Here is a 20,936-nt window from a genome sequence, read left to right as displayed (position 1 = left end):
GGGGTAATCACAAGACGAGAAACAGCCGGGCAGGGGAGGAGAAACACGAGGGCGACAGGTGAACACAATCAGACAATTAGAAACACCGGGGAAACTAACGACAGGGGGAAAACACAGGAAGAAGGACCAGACAATATACAAGGAGGAAAACACCCGTACCCAGACATACAAAACTACACACGTGACATAACATGAGAATCCCGACAGTGAGTCCCACTCAGAGGTTGCGCTAGAATTTTTCGTTGCCCGTCATTTTGACAGACAGTATCGTAAAATGTCCGTCACAATCCATATTACCTGTCGGTCTCTACAGAACTCTGACGGAGGGGGGGGGGGGGGGCACGCTCGTGAACTGTCAACGGGGGGTGCCGCTCGTGAACTGTTAGCGCCGGTGTTATGCATGCCCACGGCACCTCGCGGGAGCGCGCCACAGCCTAAAGCACTCACGGACATTTCAATGATTTGTACGGCAAGGTTTGGAAACGATATCATCTCCTTTTTGTCGGGCATGCATAACACCGGAGCCTCGCATATATCCTAAAGGTTTTACAGTTCATACATTTGTTGCCAAGTATGACTAACATCCATCTCCAGTATGTAGAGAAGTGTTGTACTGCCCTCTGATGGTCACTGGTGAAACTGCAGTGACTTGTTCTGTCAGTTCTCAGCATTTCTAATAGATGTGAAGGTTGCTGGCTCTAATCCTGGACAGTCAGGAAACAAACACATTATAGCTTATAAAACACGACATGTAGTGCTACAGTGACTCAGCTGGGATACGAATCTGACCAACTAACCCAAATTTACAGAAACCTGAACCTGGTCAGAGCTAAACCTAACTTCTTAGACCTTGTTAGTGACTTTAAAGTTAAGCACATTGAGTTGTCTTGTCGTAAATGGGCTATACTTGCCTACTTGCTGAATAAATGATGAATCTTTTCTCCACTGATATTTGTTTTGCAGAGAACTGTACCAACTACAGGCTCCAGTTCGATAGGGTTTACTCGGTTCCCGGGGAAGTGGCTATGCTGAACACCACCCTGGCATCTTATGACGTCTTCAACATCTCAGCGGTGCCCTACAACATCACCTGGTACGACTCAAAGACGCGCCAAGAAATAAGTAACGAGACCGGACGAACCGCGGTGCGCGGAGAGACTCTGTGGTTTCTGAACACAACGCTGGACGACGATGGAGAATACGTGAGCGTACTGAGGTACTGTCACATCAGAAGGAATTAATGTCCTTTTGTTTTGTGTGGCTATCTTCAATGTAGAAAATACTGAAGAAGAAATCAGTAGCATCTACATTTTACAAGCATACATATTTTGAGCATGAGCCCTCAACCCGAACATTTAGGATTGAACAGCTCTTGCTCTAAAGACTCCTACTCGCCTTGGAGCAACAGCTATTTTCTGACGAAGATAAAATATAGTATCATGTTTTTTAAGTTCAATTCGAAACTTGTGTCGCAGCAGGTATGATCCTTATGTTTCAAAAGACTTAAACCTGCATTAAGCTCCTGTCACCCAGATTTGCAAAGCATTGTGGTGTTTGAATCAATATGTAAACCATAAACAGATAACCTAAATGTACACTCTAGGAATCAGCACCTGCCTCTTCTAAATATAAACGTTTGACTGATTTAAAAGATTGATTGTTTTTTCTTTAAACCAAGAAACTGCAGACACAGCTGCTCAATGCCTAATGTGAACAGAAAATACTAACTTCTTCTTAATTTGTTCACCAGAACTCGCTCTGGGTGCTACAGGCAGAACACCAGGCTGATAGTGGAGCTGCCGGTTCCTGGAGAGTGTGGCAGGCCGAGGAAAGCTGGCCAACAGATCACCAAGGGGGTGACCGACTACCTGGGCTGCCCTCTGAAGGAATACATCAGCAAACTGAACAGCTACAACACCACCTACTCCTTGATGTGGTACAACCATAAGTACAACGTAAGTTATGGGCAAATCTTGCTGCACACTGACATCAAATATTCATTATCTTGTCAAGGATTAAAATCTGGGGACAACGAGCAGTTTGGCTTAAATGGAGATTGCCTACCACACACTTGATTCGAGAAAATGGTTGTTAGTTGGTTTTAAATGTAGCAAAATGTTTAACTGCTGCTATTTCTGAGCTTAAAAGAAACTCTCGCAGAGCAGAGAGCCAGTGGAGGAAGAGTAAATTAAATGTCGATCTAGATATTTTAAAGTTTCACATGAAAATCTACAATAACACTCTCAGAAAGGAAAGGCAAGCCCACTTCTCAAGGATAATCTCTGATAACAAACATAAACCAAAAGCAAAATGTTTAACAATTAAATACACTTTTTTGTTGAAAACTTCCTTTAAGTTTGACTAATTTAAGAGTTTATTCTGTAGTGCAGTGTTTCTCAAACTTTTTCATACCAAGGACCACTTAACCAATAAAAAAACACTCACGGACCACCTAACTCCACAAATATCCAAAAATACATCGTTTTTCTAGAACAGATTACAAATCGCCTGAAACTGGTACAAAGAAGTGGCAACATGTGTGACGAAGGTGTTGCGCTGGGCTATATGATGCAATTGAAAGTTAAACTTAAGCTTGCTCCATTGCGGAAATATTTGCGCGAGAGTGCGGAAAAGTTTAATTAATTAATTAATTTCAAATGTGAAATGTCACCTATATACTCACGGACCACTAGGGGGCGCTCACGGGCGACCAGTGGTCCGCGGACCACACTTTGAGAAGCACTGCTGGAGAGTGACTATCCCTGGCAATGCATATCACTTAGTATTACTTTTAATTATAGAGATTATTTTGGTCTATGTTGATATCATGACTATTCACCATGATTAATGTTTCATTGACTTTTGATAAATCAAGCATTTTATGTTTTTAAAATTGTAAACCCGAATGCATTCAGTGTTTCTTTTCCAGCCGTGTTGTCAGCTGTTCTATTACCATGTTTCAACCACAACTCCATTTTATTTGTCATTTAACATCAGAACTGGCATCCTGTTCACACTGAACAAACGTAATTGTGTATTCATTGAAAATAGAAGTATTGAATATAAAATGTGATATTTTGTTGAAGTTTTTACATATTGTCTCCCTTTTCTTGTCTCCTCTAGGGCTGTGTCCCCATTGTGGATGGGAGTGACGGCTATAGCTACGAGGATAACGCCAGACTGAAGATTGATAAGGTGGAAACTACAAACAAACAGTCCTACACCTGCACTCTGACCTTCACTCTCGATGGCACCGTCGGATCTGTTTCAGAGTCGATTGAGGCGTGGGTCAATGGTGAGAAAAGACTCAGCACTTGACTGTTCAAGTCAGGTTCTTTATGCAGTTTATCCACAACACGATTCAATAATGAATCCTACTGTGGCAACCACAAGTTATCCTACTGCGGCAACCACAAGTTATCCTACTGTGGCAACCACAAGTTATCCTACTGCGGCAACCACAAGTTATCCTACTGTGGCAACCACAAGTTATCCTACTGTGGCAACCACAAGTTATCCTACTGCGGCAACCACAAGTTATCCTACTGTGGCAACCACAAGTTATCCTACTGCGGCAACCACAAGTTATCCTACTGTGGCAACCACAAGTTATCCTACTGTGGCAACCACAAGTTAGTGAGGTTTACAACAGACTGACAAGGGCTGGAAATCATTCCTGTTACCTTAAATCAGGGGTGTCAAACTCAAGGCCCGAGGGCCAAATCCGGCCTTCAACTTCATTTTATGTAGCCCGCGAGAGCTTGCAAAGAATATAATACGTTTATTATACGGTTACATGCCGCTTTACAGAAGCACCTTGTCCATAAACTACATGCCCCACAATGCATCTCATTTTGTGACATGCGCACTGAATCAATTATTTGCCCTAGATTTCTGCTTTCAGACGTAGTTAATTATGAAGTTATTACCCTATCCGATAACAATCCAATGCAGAGACAATGATGTATAATACATTATTTTATATATATTAAACATTTATATATGTATTTTTATATATGCTTCAAGTTACAACCGGCCCTTTGAGTGCAACCATAATGCTAATGTGGCCCGCGACACAATTTAGTTTGATACCCCTGCCTTAAATTGATAACAAAGAAAGGCTAATAACTCTTTGTATTGCATGTACAGTATTTTTCTGTAAATATATAACCTAAAGCTCCGTCATGTTGTCTGTCTTTTCAGCAAAGTACTCTTTGACCCCACAAGTGCGCCAACCAGCCGGTGGGATAATCAAGGCACCGATAGGTAGGTCCTTTCTTGCTAAGTATTGTGAGAAAGATGGGCTTGTAAAGGTCAAAAATGTGAATTGTTGAAACTGACTGAGGCTGCATTCAGATCAACGTTTGCATTGCACAGCTTTACAAAAAGTAATTTTGGGTAGATTCATTTGTTAGGGTATTATTGAACTGTTACCGCCCGTCCACACGGCGGCGTGCGTTGAAGCTTCAACGCTTCTGCCCATTCACTTTGAATGGGGTGACTTCACACTTTGCCGAACTGCATTGTGGGAGCGTTGCTCGCTTCAAAAGTTGAGCAATGTTCAACTTTTGAAGCTTCGGAGGAAGCGTCAGCCAATCAAATCATATGCCAGTACAAGCTCATAGCCAATCAAACCGCGTGCTTGAGTGTCCGAGGCGGGAGATTCATGTGATTGGTTGTTGGTAGAGTTTCAGACAAGCTCACGGGCAAGCTTCAACGCACGCCGCTGTGTGGACGCGGCGTTAAGCTTACTTTATATCAGAAAATCAAGTGATTTGAGTTCTATGATCCTGATTCATTGTATTATTTACAACTAAGGAGCGAAGCTGTGGCGTTAAAATAACTATGACTTAGACTGGATTTCATCTTTTCAATGGCACCTGTAACAAACAGGAACCTTGGCAGCACAAAACTATTTCACTGATTTTAAATGTAGGGGTTTATGGATACAGATAAATCGTGTTTTGACTTGTTTTATTGTTTATGCCTGTGTTTAGGGTCAACTTTCAGCCAACTGTGCCAGGTGTTTGTGCCTTGTGTCGGGAAGCCTTTGGTTAATGTTTTTTGGTTCGTCCAAAGAGATCTCAATATGGAAATTATGAAAACAAACCCCTCCGAACGTGTCTACACATCAGAAAAACTGTGAGCATCCTTACCTTTCCTTTTATTTGTTTTGTTTATTTGGCTGCTTTTATGGTACAAGTGGGAACTGTGATGAAGTCAACAGACTCAGGTCTGATTCAAACATTTTGAAACTTGTTGGTACTCTGGTTTTTAACTTATAACAAGTTTGTTCAGAGTTTACAGGAAATTGACAGAGTAAACACAATATGTACGCCTCCAGGGGAAGCACCGTATTTTTTTGCAACATTCTGAAAAACAAGACCATGTTGAAACTAAAATGATATTTGATTGAAGGAGATTCTCTTTTTATAACAAAACCAGTATGCAAAGTAAAGGAGCGTTTTTTGAAGTACATACATGTAGGTAGGACATTTCCATCTGCTATCAAGAATCATGGTCAAAACTACTTAAATACTGGTATCCTGAATCCCAATCCCTAACATTGCATAAATCACTCTCTATTAAGATTTCCAACCCCAGAAGAAAAATCTATTATTAGTTCTAAGTAATGCAAACTGTTCTGATTGCATGTAGTTACTCCAATTGATTTAACAATGTACTACTACTGACAAAAAATAAACGTTGTCAAATATCAATCTCTAATTAAGCACATTACCATAACATTTTATAATCTTTCTGTGCCCCCCAGGACTAGGAGCCAGACTGTTCCTGTTGAGGGTGTGTGGATAGAGCGTGTGCTGACGATTTCTAAGCTACAGGAGAAGGATTACAACATCAACTACACTTGTAAAGCGTCCAGTGCCAGAGGAAACCCTCAGAGCTACTTTACTCTGCTGCCAACAGGTCAAAACCCAGCGTGTTTAAACCTCTGTTGTTTTTTTCATTCTTTGTGGGCTGTCAGGGCACGTGTGTTGACATCTCCTATTGTTTGTATGATCCGACCAAAAGGTCAAAAAGACCCTTAGATATCATCATCATTTACTCAGAAGTTAAATAAAAACAAAAGGTACAATCATGAGACGTACTGCGGACACCAGTAGAACATTTCACCACTTTAAAGATTGCAGTACACATCAAGAGCTGTACACATTTTTTGCATGGCTGTGTCTTTAGCTGTAAGTCCAGTGGCGATCTGTTCCTCTGTCATACTGATCATACAATATAGCCATTGAAAATAATAGGATACAGTAAAGTACAAGTACTTCTGGGTCTCTGTGTGTCAGAGAGAGAGAGAGAGAGAGAGAGAGAGAGAGAGAGAGCGCGCACCGGTACCGGGGAATGTTGTTGTTAGCATCCCGTTAGCTAGCTGCGCTAACGGATATAAGAAGCTGTTTCTACAACAAGCTGGAGGAGATCCCTGTCCTGTCAGACTGAGAGAAATAACTACAGCTCAGTGATGTACAGGACTCTCTGAGGGTTTAGATAGTTACCTTTAGTTATCTCAGTCTCAAACCTTTAGGTCACTATTTATGTAAACAAGTATTTCCAAGGCAAGCCTTTATATGATCTTTAAAGTTGAAAAAAATAAGAGAATAAATCAAAACGGGTATGAAATCATTCCAATTCATACTATAGGACAGTAAATCAAGAATACAGTTTAAAAGGGGAGTGATTAGTACAAATATGCGTAAAGAAAAAGTAAATTTGTTTCCAGTTCTGTTTCACATGGGTGTTGTTGAGATCTGTATCCATAGATCTAGACCTTCATTTTGGCCTCAAAGTGCACCAGATTGATGCATTTAACTTAAAAATGTTACCGGGGGAGCATGCCCCGGGACCCACCTAGAGGATGTTAGGTCCACCCCCCAATTAAACATGTTCAAATGGATAGGATACTAAATACATTTGCACACTTTTTATATCGTAAACTCAGTGCTTGAATTGGAATAAAAAAGGTGCCAGTACTCTAAATCAGCAACTGTTTCAAGTCCATTTATTTATAGGCCCAAAAACAAGTATTTGGCTCAAAGTCATAGTATATCCTATAATGCTGGTGGGTTTGTCTCTTTACTGTATATTTTAGAAAGGCTCACTGTACATAAACAAAATGACTCGGGGTGCATCTGAGATTAGAGGGGGTGCAGGGGTACGGTACTATTTTTATAAGTGGGGGGTGGACCTGACACCTTCTAGGGGGGTCCGGGGGCATGTTCCCCCGGGAAGAATTATTTTTTTTAAATATTGAAGTTAGATGCATCAATCTGGTGCACTTTGAGAGCAAAATGAAGAGATGTATGGACACCTCTCAACATCCATAATGAAACAACTGTCAACAGATTTACTTTTTCTTTATGGATATAAAAGAAAGTAAAGCCTGACTCCTACTAGTGGCTGGTTAAATGACTCCTCGTCCCCGAGTACACTCACCATCTTTCAGCAGGAAAGGAGAGAGGGAATCCTTGTCTGGCGACAACCGCTGTCTTTTAGCACTATTATTAAGCCACGCTAACATTTTCGAAATGCTAACGTTATGTGATGTATTTTCTGCTCTATCGCTGCGGCACGTCATAGGTACGCTGGGCATATTTGTTGTCATGCGTCAAATTCAGGGCCGGACTGGGACAATAAGTCAGGCCAGGAATTATACACCCAGACAGGCCACTACCAGTTTTTTGTGCCATTTTCCTGGATTTATTTGTCAATATTTACAGCGTTGCTGCCCATAGTGATAGCCCTCTAGTTTAAATCTACTACCCAAAAATAAACATATGGAGATGGGTTACTATATAAAAAAAATTGCAAATCTATTTAGGAACCTGTCCATGTGAACATATTTTAAGTGGGGGTGGACCTCAAATCCTATAGGGGGGTCCGGGGGCATGCTCCCCCCGGTAAGATTTTATTTTAAATGTTGGACTTAAATGCATCAATCTGGTGCACTTTGAGGGGGAAATAAAGAGACTACACCCATATGAAACAGAACTGTATACATTTAAATAATCATAAAATCATAAGTACCGGCACCTTACCGGTACCACCGGTAAAATCAGAAGTGCCGGTAGGCCTACTGCGTACCGGTGAGTACCGGCACAATTCAAGCACTGCGTAAACTATATCCATACAGTATGCTTCTGTTTTGGTGGTTGTGCCACAACATGCATGCGCAAGTCATAGGTGCGCTCCGGCACAAAAATAGCACTACACCCCCCAATAAGCTATAGTAGCTTGAGAACAGTGTTCCAGACACTATCAATTTAAAATATTTTCATTATATATAATTAGAACAAATGGAATTGAGAGAGTTTCCCGAAAATGTATACAGTTCTGTTTCATATAGGTGTTCCCATAGATCTGATCTTTGTTTTCCCCTAAAAGTGCACCAGATTGATGCATTTAACTCCAAAATGAAAAGCATGCCACCGGACCCCCCTAAAGGATTTGAGGTCCTCCCCCCCCACTTAAAATCACATGGATAGGTTCCTAAATACAGTTACCATTTGTTTTAAATAGTAACCCATGTTGATATGTTTATTTGTGGGTAGTAGATTTAAACTATAGGTCTATCACTATGGGCCCTGCCTGTACCTGTTCGCTCTGCCATCGCGTGAAGGGTCCCCCCCGCTACCACCATCCCCCCAAGTATATTTCAGATCTGTGGGAAACACTGTGTGATCCTATAACTCTCTAAATCGAATTTGTTTTTCTGGTATGTTTGATGTTCATACAGATCCAGACATGAGACTTCCCATTGGAATGATTCTTGGAAATGTGGCCGTTCTCTTTATCGTCTCCGTCATCATCTACTACCTTTTTAAAGTCGACATTGTGCTCTGCTTTCGGAGGATGTTTCTAGTCTTCTATACAAATACAGGTAATATTTACAGCAGATGTGTGTAAGAACTTATGTGTTGTTAGGACTAGGCAATATTGATATCATGATATAAGAATAAATATCTGCAGAGATTTAAAGGTGGGGTAGGTACGTTTCAGAAACCGGCTTGAGACACTTTTTGTTATATTCCATGGAATGCTCTTAACATCCCGATAGCAATGAATATCTGAAGTGCTTTGAGAAAAAATCCATAAAAAAATGTCATCTGTGGAAGCCGTAATACTGTAAAAAGCTAAACGGATTGGATTGCCGCCCTGTCTGTCAGCCTTCCATCTCGTGCACGCACAAATGTATCTCGTGCCGTCATTGGGCGTGCCGTCATTGGGCGTGCATTACAGCAGTACTTCAATGACTCGCCAGCAACAGGCGGCCACTTTCACCAGTCTGCTGACGTCATGTTCATGTGTGTTGGAGGAGGTGCTCTGTAAGGAAGTCTGAAGGAAGGGGCGGATTCTTTTCGGCTTTGTATTTTCAAATTTTAGTGCGCTCGAGCCGGTTTCTGAAACTTACCTACCCCACCTTTAATTTTCTAAACGAGACCGACTATTATTTGCTTTACTCACTTTTATCTACATTACTGATTATTTATAACAAAAACAAATTCTGGTCAATGGTCAACTCTACAATATTGACGCATTATTGATTTTAAAATGTACTTAGTCAAAGATATTGCATACATATACAGTACATACACAGTATAATGTATATGGATATATAGGGATATACATTAATGTGGGTGTATATATATACATATGGATAAAAAGGTTATATATCCACAAGATTAATGATAATTAATAACATTATTGTGTAAATATTTTATGAAAGCAACACAAGTTAACCCTATAATCTTAATATCAAGGTATTTGGTCTAAATATATTGTGCAATTTGATTTTGCTGAACACATCTTTACTGTAGATCAGCGGTTCCCAACCTTTTTCAAATCAGGGCCCACTTAAGAATCTAAAAAATGTTCGCAGCCCACATTCGACCATAAACAATACGGAGGCTGAATACAGTAGTAGTAGTAGTACAAATGCCATATCAATCTCATTAGTATGCAGAAAAAGTGACAGGTCGCCCCGCCCCTTTTTGACCGGAAGTCCCGCCTTATTTGACCGGAAGTCCCACCTTTTTATTTTGAAAACCGGAAGTCCCGCCTCGTTCGACCGGAAGTCCCGCCTCGTTCGACCGGATGTCCCGCCCCCGCTTCCGGCGGATGTCCCGCCCCCGCTTCCGGTTTACAAAATAAAATAAAAAATAAATTTAAATTTAAAAAATGAGAAAAATAAAATGCCGTTGTTTTCAATCAATTAATATGTCTAGGATATATATATCCCGCCTCCTAACCACTTCCTGTGTGGTTAATCCTGTATACAGTATCGAATGTAACTTACAAATACTTGCAAATAACATGAAATTAATCAAAAGTAAAGCATCTTAAAAAAAAACATATATTTAAACCTCTCTGTTTTTGCAAACAGGACATGACAGGACATGAGGGGAGAAAACATATGGTGAAGGAGGGGGAACACACACACACACACACACACACACACACACACACACACACACACACACACACACACACACACACACACACACACACACACACACACACACACACACACTTTCCCCGCCCCTCACCCCTCTCGCTTGAGGGCTGTCTAGATAAAAAGCCAGCGTCACTCATTTTTCAAGTCGAGAGAAAATGGCCAAGAGACGTTTTGATATGAATTTAATCAGCGAGACACCGGTGACAACTTACAGCCATCCGTTGGGTGCTCCAATCAAGAAACGAATGCAGTTTGTATGCCGGGTTCAGACGCCTACAGCCGAAGAACTTCACGAAGAATGGACTCTAAAAAATGGCGATGTTTGGGGTTATATATTCAACTATATGGCTAATGAACTACATTTCTACAATCTGAAGAATGGAGAAACGTATGGACCTCGTAGTGTTAAAGCGACACTGACCTCAACAGATTGGGCTGTGTTAACTCTGGTGTCTTCCCGAGATCTACACGCAACCATTGTATCGGAAGAAGTAGTGCATCAGGAAACCATCGTGGAACCAGAGGTGTACAAGATATTTGCAAAGAAAAGCAAAGAAACACAAACAGCATGCGAGATTAAAGAAGAGTTTGCATCGTTACCCCTCAATGTGAAGGAAGAAGAAGGAGATATTCCCACACAGCCAGAAGGGAGAAGAGTCCTGACAGGCATCGTCTGGGAAACTAAAAGCGGACCCTCTGGGCGTTGGTATTACCGCTCAAGCCGTTTGGTGACGTTGGGTAAGGACCCCTCTGATGATTTTGTTTTGGAGTATTTTAATTCTACCTGCGGGGTATTTCAAACGTCCTTGAGGGTGCCTCTGACTGCATGGCTGGAAATGATTGAAGGAAAAGCTACAAAGCTTAAAGAACTTTTTAAACAGAGTCAAACATCGATGGACATTATACTGGTGAAAAAGACCCTCACGTTTGCAGAGGACTCCGCCCCCCAGTCAACATAACAAGTCCCACCCACCTCAGCAGATCATTTAAAAAGTAAGGACCTCGCAAGGACATTTTTAGAGAGCAGCAACCATGGATCTGAGAAAAACCAAGTCTCTCCCCACGATATGCAGCCTGGATCAAACGCCTACAGGACCGCCATCCTCACCAACATTTTGGACACCAGATCTGGACAGCGCTATGGCTGACATTGATATCACGGGGTGGCTGGATATGCCTCAACCTCCATGTGAATTACACACAAATCTGCAGAGTGTCACTAATATATGTATATATATATATATATATATATATATATATATATTCTTTATTTAACAGGTAAAAAAAAACCTCATTGAGATTAAAATCTCTTTTCCAAGAGTGACCTGGCCAAGAAGGGCAGCATGTACAAAGTTACAACATATAAAACACAGACATGAAAGGCAGACAAATACAGCTGTAAAACACAAATAAAATGGCACATTAGCCAGTCAATATAAAACCTTTATTTAACCAGATTGGTCCCATTGAGATCATAGATCTCTTTTTCAAGGGAGACCTGTAGAAATATGCAAAGTAAAACAAACTATTAAAATCATTCAAAAACTGGCAACATTTTTAAAACGATTTCAAGATATACGAGCACTCACATCGACCAAAACTAAAAAAGTGTTACACAGTGACTGACATTCTGTACGGGAGTTCACACCCCAGCTGCTGTAGGGAGTTGAAATATGTTATGGCTCTCGGGGGATGGTGGTTAAGAGACAGATTCTTAGTTTTTGGACTGCCTCAGGGGGTTAACGACATCTACTAAAACAAAGTACTTCATTATCTACTTTTTTCAGCTTTTATACACAAAAGTGCAGGGAAGGTAGGCAGATTTAGAACACTATCTATGAGATAGTGTTAGTGTTCCCTGCCCTTATCCATTTATTTTTTCTTTATTCAGCAATCGGCAATTGTGTCACCTTGTTTTTCTTGTTAATTAGGAAAGTGCTTGCTTAAATGTTTGTATTTTAAGTGCATATTATAGAACAGGTATAGGGCAATATCAAAATTAGCCCAAACTTTTTTATTCACAATGTTTACTGATAAACATCAAAATATGCAGGGGGTCCAATTCTTAACTTTTCCCAAAAACATTCTAGAATTTCTTTATCTAACACAAAAAAACATGAATTTTAAAAACATTTGACAACAATAGATACGTTGTTCCTGTTTTTATTACGATTATCAGATACAAAATGATAAGTATAAATAAAGCTATGCTTTCAAATGCATTATTCAGAGATATTAGGCCTGTCAAATCAAAACTGGAGCATGTGAATAAGAGAGAGCAGAGTCCTAACCAGCTGATCCAAACCAAACTCTGAGCAGCCGGCGGCTGAGACGGAGCCAACCAGCATGCGGACCAAACTGCTGCTAAGAACTCATGTTTAAATGAAATAGCAAGCAATGAATTCAAAGTGTGTATTTACTACACTAAGAGGAAAAGGAGATTTATCTGAGTTCTCTTGTGAGAGATTCGTGAGTAGAGAAGCGGCATCAGGTTTACAATCCCTCCTGCTAGGACGAAAACACAACTGCAGGTAAATGTGATGATGATGTGTGACAGGTTGAATGCAGCACAATAATCATTTTATTTTCTGAAATCTTTGGTATCGTAATCGTTTAACCAACATTGTAGTTCAAAATAAAATTTGAATAATCACCCTGTGCTCCAACCAAACAAAAGAGAATACAAAATACACTCTCCGACTAGGAAAGGTGAAAGTCTTCATGAAAGACCCTGCACTTCATGAAAGAACTTGCACTGAGCTTCATCGAGTGAAAGCAAACCCAAGATTAACATTTGTAATGAGCTGTACCCACTTGGCATTTTACCTAGCTATATTTGCAGTGTCCATTTTCTTAACTTCTTCTTAGTTGTGAGAGGGGTCATTTTTAAATGACTGTCGATACATTTTGTCCCAATTGAAAGGGCTGTTGTGAAGTTTTTGACCTCTTTGTGATGTTGAGTTGTCTATGTGTGGATCTCCTGCAGAAATACGATACGATAATACGATAATACTTTAATGGTCAGATCAAATTTGACTTGCATCACAGCAGCTCCATGTTTAACATCAATATAGACAAATATCAAGACACAATCACTCTGAGGAGTTAAAATGTGATGAGATGTAGATAACATCCATTGGGTGATATTTATTTGTGTATCCCACATAAGCTTTATATATATATATAATGTACATCATCATATACTGTACCAATCTTCTCTAAAGTATAGTAATGCTGTAGATACCCTTGATGAAAACATGAGCGATTTTATATGTTAAATGGTTACATTTCAATTGTATTATGTCGATGTTGGAAAATGTAAAGTCTGTATTCGTAGAGTTTGTCTTATTTGCTTTAAAATGACAAATTAACTTATTTTTTGTTATTACATGAGTGTATTTTGTATTCTCTTTTGTTTGGTTGGAGCACAGGGTGATTATTCAAATTTTATTTTGAACTACAATGTTGGTTAAACGATTACGATACCAAAGATTTCAGAAAATAAAATGATTATTGTGCTGCATTCAACCTGTCACACATCATCATCACATTTACCTGCAGTTGTGTTTTCGTCCTAGCAGGAGGGATTGTAAACCTGATGCCGCTTCTCTACTCACGAATCTCTCACAAGAGAACTCAGATAAATCTCCTTTTCCTCTTAGTGTAGTAAATACACACTTTGAATTCATTGCTTGCTATTTCATTTAAACATGAGTTCTTAGCAGCAGTTTGGTCCGCATGCTGGTTGGCTCCGTCTCAGCCGCCGGCTGCTCAGAGTTTGGTTTGGATCAGCTGGTTAGGACTCTGCTCTCTCTTATTCACATGCTCCAGTTTTGATTTGACAGGCCTAATATCTCTGAATAATGCATTTGAAAGCATAGCTTTATTTATACTTATCATTTTGTATCTGATAATCGTAATAAAAACAGGAACAACGTATCTATTGTTGTCAAATGTTTTTAAAATTCATGTTTTTTTGTGTTAGATAAAGAAATTCTAGAATGTTTTTGGGAAAAGTTAAGAATTGGACCCCCTGCATATTTTGATGTTTATCAGTAAACATTGTGAATAAAAAAGTTTGGGCTAATTTTGATATTGCCCTATACCTGTTCTATAATATGCACTTAAAATACAAACATTTAAGCAAGCACTTTCCTAATTAACAAGAAAAACAAGGTGACACAATTGCCGATTGCTGAATAAAGAAAAAATAAATGGATAAGGGCAGGGAACACTAACACTATCTCATAGATAGTGTTCTAAATCTGCCTACCTTCCCTGCACTTTTGTGTATAAAAGCTGAAAAAAGTAGATAATGAAGTACTTTGTTTTTAGTAGATGTCGTTAACCCCCTGAGGCAGTCCAAAAACTAAGAATCTGTCTCTTAACCACCATCCCCCGAGAGCCATAACATATTTCAACTCCCTACAGCAGCTGGGGTGTGAACTCCCGTACAGAATGTCAGTCACTGTGTAACACTTTTTTAGTTTTGGTCGATGTGAGTGCTCGTATATCTTGAAATCGTTTTAAAAATGTTGCCAGTTTTTGAATGATTTTAATAGTTTGTTTTACTTTGCATATTTCTACAGGTCTCCCTTGAAAAAGAGATCTATGATCTCAATGGGACCAATCTGGTTAAATAAAGGTTTTATATTGACTGGCTAATGTGCCATTTTATTTGTGTTTTACAGCTGTATTTGTCTGCCTTTCATGTCTGTGTTTTATATGTTGTAACTTTGTACATGCTGCCCTTCTTGGCCAGGTCACTCTTGGAAAAGAGATTTTAATCTCAATGAGGTTTTTTTTTACCTGTTAAATAAAGAATATATATATATATATATACATATATTAGTGACACTGCAGATTTGTGTGTAATTCACATGGAGGTTGAGGCATATCCAGCAACCCCGTGATATCAATGTCAGCCATAGCGCTGTCCAGATCTGGTGTCCAAAATGTTGGTGAGGATGGCGGTCCTGTAGGCGTTTGATCCAGGCTGCATATCGTGGGGAGAGACTTGGTTTTTCTCAGATCCATGGTTGCTGCTCTCTAAAAATGTCCTTGCGAGGTCCTTACTTTTTAAATGATCTGCTGAGGTGGGTGGGACTTGTTATGTTGACTGGGGGGCGGAGTCCTCTGCAAACGTGAGGGTCTTTTTCACCAGTATAATGTCCATCGATGTTTGACTCTGTTTAAAAAGTTCTTTAAGCTTTGTAGCTTTTCCTTCAATAATTTCCATCCATGCAGTCAGAGGCACCCTCAAGGACGTTTGAAATACCCCGCAGGTAGAATTAAAATACTCCAAAACAAAATCATCAGAGGGGTCCTTACCCAACGTCACCAAACGGCTTGAGCGGTAATACCAACGCCCAGAGGGTCCGCTTTTAGTTTCCCAGACGATGCCTGTCAGGACTCTTCTCCCTTCTGGCTGTGTGGGAATATCTCCTTCTTCTTCCTTCACATTGAGGGGTAACGATGCAAACTCTTCTTTAATCTCGCATGCTGTTTGTGTTTCTTTGCTTTTCTTTGCAAATATCTTGTACACCTCTGGTTCCACGATGGTTTCCTGATGCACTACTTCTTCCGATACAATGGTTGCGTGTAGATCTCGGGAAGACACCAGAGTTAACACAGCCCAATCTGTTGAGGTCAGTGTCGCTTTAACACTACGAGGTCCATACGTTTCTCCATTCTTCAGATTGTAGAAATGTAGTTCATTAGCCATATAGTTGAATATATAACCCCAAACATCGCCATTTTTTAGAGTCCATTCTTCGTGAAGTTCTTCGGCTGTAGGCGTCTGAACCCGGCATACAAACTGCATTCGTTTCTTGATTGGAGCACCCAACGGATGGCTGTAAGTTGTCACCGGTGTCTCGCTGATTAAATTCATATCAAAACGTCTCTTGGCCATTTTCTCTCGACTTGAAAAATGAGTGACGCTGGCTTTTTATCTAGACAGCCCTCAAGCGAGAGGGGTGAGGGGCGGGGAAAGTGTGTGTGTGTGTGTGTGTGTGTGTGTGTTCCCCCTCCTTCACCATATGTGTTCTCCCCTCATGTCCTGTCATGTCCTGTTTGCAAAAACAGAGAGGTTTAAATATATGTTTTTTTTTAAGATGCTTTACTTTTGATTAATTTCATGTTATTTGCAAGTATTTGTAAGTTACATTCGATACTGTATACAGGATTAACCACACAGGAAGTGGTTAGGAGGCGGGATATATATATCCTAGACATATTAATTGATTGAAAACAACGGCATTTTATTTTTCTCATTTTTTTATTTTGTAAACCGGAAGCGGGGGCGGGACTTCCGGTCGAACGAGGCGGGACTTCCGGTTTTCAAAATAAAAAGGCGGGACTTCCGGTCAAATAAGGCGGGACTTCCGGTCAATTCAGAACATGTGACACGTTGTTAATCCAGTAGAACAGACCGCTGTCAAGGACTGTAATGACCGTTGCTAAGGAGGATCAAGACAGAGAAAATCTTAATAATGAAATGTTTCCACACAAATCATAATATTTTGCAAATGATTTGGCGGCCCACACTGCTGTAGATAAAAGACATCTCATCTCACAATACCCGTACACTACACAAAGCAGTACATATTGGAAAACCCCACAGTGATGCCTACACATTGCAACACACACACACACACACACACACACACACACACACACACACACACACACACACACACACACACACACACACACACACACACACACACACACACACACACACATCTCACAGAATCTGGAGCTCTAGAATCAGAATCTGGTACATTTACTCAAGAACTTAAGTACAATTTTGAGGTACTTGTACAGTCAACACAAAAATCTACCATCAGCGAAACAGGTTACCGGACATCGTCACACTGTCCAATTCTTCTTTCTTTACACCTTTTCTTGAATCAAATTATGATAAAATCATTATCATAAATCATTTTGTAAAGAATCAAAAAGCTCAAAGCACATTGGTCATCACCTAAAAATCTGCCTTAAATGCAATCATCAAATTATTTATAAAATGTGCATGAGATAGCGCGGCTGAATCTGAATGAATAAAGCAACCTGTGAATACTGAACGGCCACAAAAACAACCTTTAATGAGCTCTTCTTCGTTGTTCCCGAGTCAGATTCGGATGGGAAGCTGTACGACGCCTATGTGGCGTACTCCCAGCCCAACACAGAGGGGTTCAGCAATGAAGTGGAGGCGTTTGTCTTTCACACACTACCCGAAGTGTTGGAAAAGGCCTGCGGCTACAAACTCTTCCTCGCAGGCCGTGACTGCGTCCCCGGGATGGGTGAGTCCCCTTCATGGCAGAAGCAGCATTCTAGTTACCTTAGATACAAAAGCATCTGTTTTTTTCAATTCCAAATTCTTCAAAGTTATAAGGAAAGGTTGGTGCCGAGGACCTTTTCTTATTACTACAAATATTACAACCATGTAAATTTACAACAGTATTTGTCATGCATGTTATTTATGATCGTTCTTAATCGTGTTCTTAATCATAGCATTGTTGGTTGAACCTAGTGTTGGTTTAGGGCCCTTTTTTATTCCACAGATAGACAACTGCCTTTTGTTTGGGACCATTAATTAAAGTTTACTGACACGTTTAAAATTTTTAAAATATCAGATATCCGATAAACATAAGAGAGAATCTTAAGAGGTAACATTTGGACGAATCACAAGAAGGCTAAGTGATTAAAAGTTAGTCCGATACACATGCTTTATATCAAAAGAGGTTTGTTTCTGCTCGTTAGCCTGCTCATCGTCTCTCAGATATATCGTGCACTACCACAGGTCAGGTTATGAGTTTTGTGAGTAGCTACGTTGAGAATCATTATCTATTAAACTCTTGTTTAAACTAATATCACTGTCTCTTCCTCCCTGCAGCCATAGTGGACTCGGTGGAAGAGAACATTCAAGCCAGCCGGCGCCTCCTCCTGCTCTACACCGCCTCCACTTTCATGAGAAAAAGTGACCGCAGCAGCAACACGAGTTTCGATGGCGGTGAAGAAAACTATCCAGACTCAAGACAGCAGCTGGAGCGTCTGGCAGCGATGCACAGGTCTCTGCTGGAGGGATCTCTCAAGGTGAGGAAGCACACTTTAATATATGCGTAGGGAGATTCAGGGTGATTGGTCAGAGATGGCAAAAGTACACACATCCTTTACTCGAATAGAAGTACACATAACTCGTGTTTAAAAATACTCTGGTGAGAGTAGAAGTACTGACTAAACGTCTTTACTCAAGTGAAAGTAAAGAGGCTTTGAAGTGTGCTTCAGTAAAAAGTACCCATAACTAGCAGCTGTTTTAAAGAGTACCTGACCTCCCTTTATATTAATAGAACAATAATGTCATTGTTAGCTAATGAATGTTTCCATGGTGACCAACGGCAACATGACAACGTTTCCATTGGTCCCTCTTCTTTAGAGAAGACCAGGAAGTGATGGATACACGGATCGTGTTCCAATCCATAGGCACGCAGTGACTCTAAAGAATAACGATCACGCCACCAAACACAGAGTAAAGTACTGATACCAGAACATTGTACTTAAGTACAGTAACAAAGTATTTGTACTCCACAACTTCCCACCTCTGTGATTGGGTGATGATTGTATGTACTTGTCCCCTGTAACACTATGCTTGGACCCTCCTGCAAAATAATACATCTTTATTAATGCAATTTGTTATGGCGTTGCAGCCAATACTGCGCTGTACCCTTGGCCTAAGATAACAGGAATGGGTTTAATTAAGTTACTGAAATAAATGTTGTTACTAAAACAAGTACAAACAATTATTAAGAAATAAAACAAAAATAAAGTTTGGCTGCATAAATGATGTGTTTATTAACCCAACCTGCATTTAGGTTGATGGTAAAGTAACTGAACGAAAATTGCAACTAAGTCATTGACAAAAAAACTAAAATAGTATTCTATATATTTGTTGTGCTTTGTCTTCATACTGGGGGGCGGTGGCGGCGAAGTCCATAGGGACTTGGCTTGGCAACTGGAAGGTCACCAGTTCAAGTCCCGGCAAGACCAAGTTCTACCGAGGTGTCCCTGAGCAAGGCACCGTTCCCGACACTGCTCCCCGGGCGCCGTTCATAATGGCTCCTAACACTAGGATGGGTCAAATGCAGAGCAACCGTTTCGTTACATGGTACCTGTCCTGTGTAATGACAATAAGTTGAATCTATCTATCTATACTGAACTGAAGAAGTTTACATCTTGAACACTGTCTTTGTTCAACAACTGCCCCCCCCCCAGAACCACCATTGCTCCATTTCAGAAATGTGTAGCCGTTGGCCACATGCTCAGAAAAGCCCTCTGATTTCTAATTGCTGCACTTCCTTCCAGGTGATTCTGGTGGAGCTGGAAGAGATCACCCCTGCTCAGCTGGCTCTCTTCCCAGAGTCGGTGCGGCACCTGAGGAAGAAGCAGGGCGCCGTGTGTTGGTGGAAGAACCAGAGCAGGGCGGGAAGATGGAGGACATGTATGAGGACGAAAGAGGACGAGGAGAAAGGTGGACAGTTATCGCAAACACTCTCCCCTTCCTCCAGGTTTTGGAAGGAGATGAGGTACCGTATGCCGGTGAAGGGCAAGAGGGCGATGTGCCCCGAGAAAGCGACCCTGCTGAACGTGTGATGAGGTCATGAGTATCTCGATCCAATGTAAATGTGTATTGATCCTCTCACAGAGACGATTAAGAACACTTTGTTGTCACAACAAGCTGAGGATACATGCTGAGAACCAAAAGGTACTCTTTAGCCGTGCTCGACTCCAACTTTTTGTACCCAGTATTTTTCTGCTGCAGATAAAATACTCTTAGTAAGTATGTGTTGAAGCTCGACGCTGGGACATTCACTGAACGCTTTCATTGGCAAACAAAAAGGAACGTCTGCGATTCGCCGACGATATACCTTAAAGGGGACCCATTATGCAAAATCCACTGTTTCATGTCTCCTCAACATCAACATGTGTCCCCTCTTCTTCACGTCTCTTATACATCAACATGTGTCCCCTCTTCTTCACGTCTCTTCTACATCAACATGTGTCCCCTCTTCTTCATGTCTCTTCTACATCAACATGTGTCCCCTCTTCTTCATGTCTCTTCTACATCAACATGTGTCCCCTCTTCTTCATGTCTCTTCTACATCAACATGTGTCCCCTCTTCTTCACGTCTCTTCTACATCAACATGTGTCCCCTCTTCTTCATGTCTCTTCTACATCAACATGTGTCCCCTCTTCTTCACGTCTCTTCTACATCAACATGTGTCCCCTCTTCTCCATGTCTCTTCTACATCAACATGTGTCCCCTCTTCTTCACGTCTCTTCTACATCAACATGTGTCCCCTCTTCTTCATGTCTCTTCTACATCAACATGTGTCCCCTCTTCTTCATGTCTCTTCTACATCAACATGTGTCCCCTCTTCTTCATGTCTCCTCTACATCAAC

The 20,936-nt window shown here is 40.7% G+C and overlaps 1 protein-coding gene across 3 annotated transcripts in view; it reads left to right on the top strand.

Moving 5' to 3' along the window:
* LOC117466201 (interleukin-1 receptor type 1-like) overlaps window positions 1–20,706 on the top strand; it is a 32,879-nt gene extending 12,173 nt beyond the window's left edge. The window contains exons 1-11 of one of the 3 annotated variants that reach the window (XM_071207108.1): window positions 423–474; window positions 964–1,216; window positions 1,751–1,955; window positions 3,124–3,295; window positions 4,204–4,266; window positions 4,998–5,142; window positions 5,774–5,928; window positions 8,753–8,896; window positions 17,611–17,778; window positions 18,372–18,571; window positions 19,838–20,704. In XM_071207108.1, coding sequence (XP_071063209.1) covers window positions 1,026–1,216; window positions 1,751–1,955; window positions 3,124–3,295; window positions 4,204–4,266; window positions 4,998–5,142; window positions 5,774–5,928; window positions 8,753–8,896; window positions 17,611–17,778; window positions 18,372–18,571; window positions 19,838–20,125 — 1,731 coding nt within the window. In that variant the 5' untranslated portion in view covers window positions 423–474; window positions 964–1,025 and the 3' untranslated portion in view covers window positions 20,126–20,704. Of the gene's footprint in view, window positions 1–422; window positions 475–963; window positions 1,217–1,750; window positions 1,956–3,123; window positions 3,296–4,203; window positions 4,267–4,997; window positions 5,143–5,773; window positions 5,929–8,752; window positions 8,897–17,610; window positions 17,779–18,371; window positions 18,572–19,837 lie in introns of those variants that run through there. The other 2 variants (XM_071207107.1, XM_034109334.2) reach the window with 2 other exon arrangements.
* The last annotated feature ends 230 nt before the right edge of the window (window positions 20,707–20,936 follow it).

The sequence above is a fragment of the Pseudochaenichthys georgianus genome, chromosome 21 (assembly GCF_902827115.2).
Source record: "Pseudochaenichthys georgianus chromosome 21, fPseGeo1.2, whole genome shotgun sequence".
Classification (NCBI taxonomy): Eukaryota; Metazoa; Chordata; class Actinopteri; order Perciformes; family Channichthyidae; genus Pseudochaenichthys; species Pseudochaenichthys georgianus.
The sequence above is the reverse complement of the archived record's forward strand: the minus strand, read 5'-3'. Positions and strand labels throughout refer to the sequence as shown.